Source organism: Pinus tabuliformis, chromosome Q (genome assembly GCF_031772625.1).
Source record: "Pinus tabuliformis cultivar Carrire ecotype Pingquan chromosome Q, CPIR1, whole genome shotgun sequence".
Lineage (NCBI taxonomy): Eukaryota > Viridiplantae > Streptophyta > Pinopsida > Pinales > Pinaceae > Pinus > Pinus tabuliformis.
The window spans coordinates 493,714,667-493,718,662 of NC_142296.1; the positions used below are offsets into that span (position 1 = coordinate 493,714,667).

A 3,996-nucleotide genomic window follows, 5' to 3' on the forward strand; every position below is an offset into this window, starting at 1 on the left:
ATACATGGGGATTTTAATGTGTGTGCTGGTCAGCCTTTTCCATTATTTCCAACCTTGATGAAGCATTACAGTTAAGGAGATCTCGTTATTCTGTAGAGCTCCTCGACAACATATCAGAGATTTTGTATGAAATGGAATATAAGAATTAATACGAATTGTTGTAAAATGAAATGCATTCGAGGAAAGGAAAAGTAAAAATAAAAAATTCTCTGGAATATCCTGGTTTATTTGAAATTTCTTATGAAATTGAACCTAAGAATTTAAACATGAGAATTTAAGATGAAAGATCAGTTTATACAATAGAATGAATCCAGATAGAAAGAAAAAAAACACTCTGGTATATCCTGGTTTATTGAAATTTCTTATGAAATGGAACATAAGAAATTATTATTAAAAAAACACGACGAGTTATACAATACGAATTGCTGTAAATTGAAAGGCATCCAGGAAAATATCACTCTGGAACTTAGCCAATATTTATACAGTATGTATACTTCAGTACAAATCAACTCTGCAACATAAGCAATATTTATGCAGTATGGATACTTGAGTATAAATCAAGGGTGACTAGAGGCTTTTTGCAGGTTATTCAGACCGATGATTTCGGTTTGGACTATAGTATTGTTACAGGTTAAGAACTCAAAACAGGCAACTACGGATTGTGATAATTGGGTTCAAACTTCAGTGGACTTTAATCAATCTTTAGAATTGAAATTTATGAATAATGGAAGAGGGTAGTAGGAGTAACCAACATTGATTGGATAGATAAGCAGGAGCTAATAGCAACTGCCATGAAATCCTGAGGTATCCTGCAACTGCCATGAAATAGTAGGGCAGCTGGCATGGTTAACTTTGTCCTTAACAGTGGAATCAAAAGGTTGCTGCAGCAAATCAGACCATTTGACAGCTGCAGTGTCCATTTCCAGGGAATTAAGGTCTTTGTTTTCGAATTGAGAAGTGGAAAGAATGCATGGATTTTTTCCAGTTTCTCGGTCATCTGAAACCCAGAACTGGCCATTGTCGCAGTACTGTATGTGATCACTATTAAGTGATAGTTCTTCTTGGATTGCTGATCGTTCAGAAAGAAAAGAGGAAAGGCAGGTTCCAGGGCTGAGATCAATGGGTTGATTGGTGGCCACAGATGGGCCGTAATCACTGCATGGCATTGTATTGTATGTGTATTCTGAGCTCTTTAGGTCTGGGGTAATTAATGCTGAATGTATCTCTGCGGACTTGAAACGAGGGTTTGCTGGATAGATGAGGGTTTCCTGAGATCCATGCATTTCAGAAATTGTTGAACCTGGAAATAGCCAAAGAACTGGGTTGCTGCAGTAACTGGCTGGATTCATCGTCATAAATTTGGGCTGCTGCTTATTACTCCTTGAACCTTCAGAAGAAGACTGGGCGCAGAAGTTGGGATCCATGAATTCCTTTTGAAGAAATGCATCATCGCCGATTGCTCTGGGTTTCATGCATTTATCTTCAGAGCTCATGTCGGCCACAGGCGTTGGACCAATAAAAGAATCCTCGCCCTGGAGTGAAATTGAAACCCCCGGTTGAGCCTCCAATGATAATTTCTCATCAGATGCAATATTCACAGCCTCGCTGATGGGTTTGTGTGTATTGGGATCTATGCCCATTTGCCTGAGTTTCTTCTTGATTGATGAATTCCAGAAATTTTTAATCTCATTATCAGTACGCCCCGGCAGATGTGTAGCTATCTGTGACCATCTGTTGTTGTGACAAGCAATAACCTTAAATCCAAATTTTGCAACTCTTGGAACTGAAACCAATGTTGCAATATATTTATTTGATCGTGCCTATCTACATTTATTTATTTCATTACGAAACTATGGCAACTAGGAACTAAGGGAAGACCTCATAAATTGAAAAGTATTACCTGTTTCCGAGTGCTGCATGGAGATCGGTAATAAGTTTTTCTTCATGGGCAGAAAATGTGCCTCGTTTCAGATCAGGCCTGAGATAATTTATCCAGCGAAGCCTACAACTCTTTCCACAACGTTCTAGGCCTGTAATTGGTCATCGCCATGATATGAAATATTATGTAAACATGAAATTCATAACTTCAAATCCCAGCAAGTCAAGCTAACCAAAAAAATTATTTCCTTTCTGAATTTTCTTAAAATCTAAAATCCTAACCATGTTCTAATAAATAATACCCATCATTACTCGGAAAATACTGACCTGCATGTTTGGGGACAGCGCTCCAGCGACCATGACCATGCGTTGTAACGTAGCGCATCAGTTTCTCGTCTTCCTCTGGAGACCAGAGACCTTTTCTAAGTTTCTGCTTGTGACAGCAGAGATGGCGCCCCATAGTTTATGAAAACGCTCTCTTGTAATTTCTTGCTGCGAACTTCCAACTAGATTCAGGAGCGATCACAGATTGAAATTCAACCACTCATTATCACAATAACGTATATCCAGCGTACCCATGTCCTAATTAGCTGATTCCCGACATTTCCTTCTGTCAATTCTTCAACAATGGAAGGTACTTATCTCAAAGGAGAAGATTCTTGGACCTAGTTGCATAGATTTCAGTTGGAAACCACATTAGCTGCAATTATTTATCATTCCGCTAGGCCTACTCACAATTTGAATCTAGTTTTCTAGGGTAGCAGATATCTATGGTGCAACTAATTCAAAAGACATTTTTTTTTCAGTGTACATGGTAATCAGGGAGGGCGTAATCAGTCTGTAGTGGACTATCAATCTCGGCCTTTGAGCCACATTTTTTTTTAGGTAAAAGTACAAGAAGATTAGCTGTTGTTGACAGAGAAACGTGGGCACTGAGCAGTAATATTGCTATAGATTTTGCAGACACCAATGGATGGAGAGACTGAGAGATAACACTACCTATAGAAAGCAATCGTGAGCTATAAAAGACGACCTAAAAACTGTGCTGCGCCATTAACCACCATGGTGAGACAGCTTAAGATCACAAATCTACTGAGACGACGTTAAGAAGTGGCTAACTGGAAGCGAATTTGACGGTTTTTATCATGTTGGCCGCTGGGTTTTCGGTGACCCGAAATTATCAGTAACACGAAATGATGATGGGAGAATCAGAACTTAAGGGCAGATTTTAACATGTGGATGTCCTTTTTTTTCTCAAACTATTATGCTTCCTGTCAATCTTGACAGCCTGCGTCGAATTTTGATAAAAGGTGAGATGCATACTTGCTGACGCCACTCGAGGAATCTATTGATAATGTAGAAGCTGTGTGGAGCCGCCCCTTGCACATTGGAGCTAGCAGAGGATAGGGCATGGGACCCGTTGCACCGCCGATGTTGGAGGTTCGAGTCTCGTTACGACTAAGGACACAGTCACGGGTAAATTCAACATTACTCCATGTCGTTTTAACAAGTTGCTTATGGCGTTGTTTAAAGCCGGACTAAATTGCTTCCGTTTAGATGAAATTTAGTAATTTGACTAAATTGCTTCCGTTTAGTTGAAATTTAGTAATTTAGCGATGTATATTAAATTAATGGTAGATTTTGGAGATATTTTGGAATGAAAGGATATGATTCAGACTAACATAACTAAATATTTGACTTTAGTGATTTATATGGTTGAATTTAATTGATTGCAGATTTTTGGCATATGTTGAAATTTGATTGAGATGAGTGAAGTCAATTATTTAACTTTGATTTTGTAAATTAAATTTTCAAATATTCAAAAAAATGAGAGATTAATAAACTAAATCCTTATTGAGTGTAATTGATAGTATATGAATTAAATCAAAAATTTCAAAAGACTATAAAATTATTGTTGGATATTTGATATGGACTAACCGCTTCTTGTGGATTCTTATCTCTACGGATGGGATCGTTTTGGACATTGGATAAACCAACACTCCCGGTGTGTTTTGTGACATGGACTAACCACCTCTCATGAATTTTCTATTTCTGGGGATGAGATCGTTGACCAATACCGGAGATTGTTGGACATTGGATAAACCAACACTCCCTGTG

At 38.2% G+C, this 3,996-nt stretch overlaps 1 protein-coding gene across 1 annotated transcript; it reads right to left on the reverse strand.

Annotated features, from left to right (window-relative positions):
- Positions 1–317: 317 nt before the first annotated feature.
- LOC149220325 (uncharacterized) lies at positions 318–3,107 on the reverse strand. Its single transcript, XM_089382792.1, has 3 exons — positions 2,206–3,107; positions 1,901–2,030; positions 318–1,731 (listed from the first exon to the last, which is right to left on the reverse strand). The coding sequence occupies exons 1-3, from the start codon at positions 2,336–2,338 to the stop codon at positions 777–779; spliced, it is 1,218 nt and encodes a 405-aa protein (XP_089238918.1). The 5' UTR covers positions 2,339–3,107; the 3' UTR covers positions 318–776.
- Between the last annotated feature and the right edge of the window lie 889 nt (positions 3,108–3,996).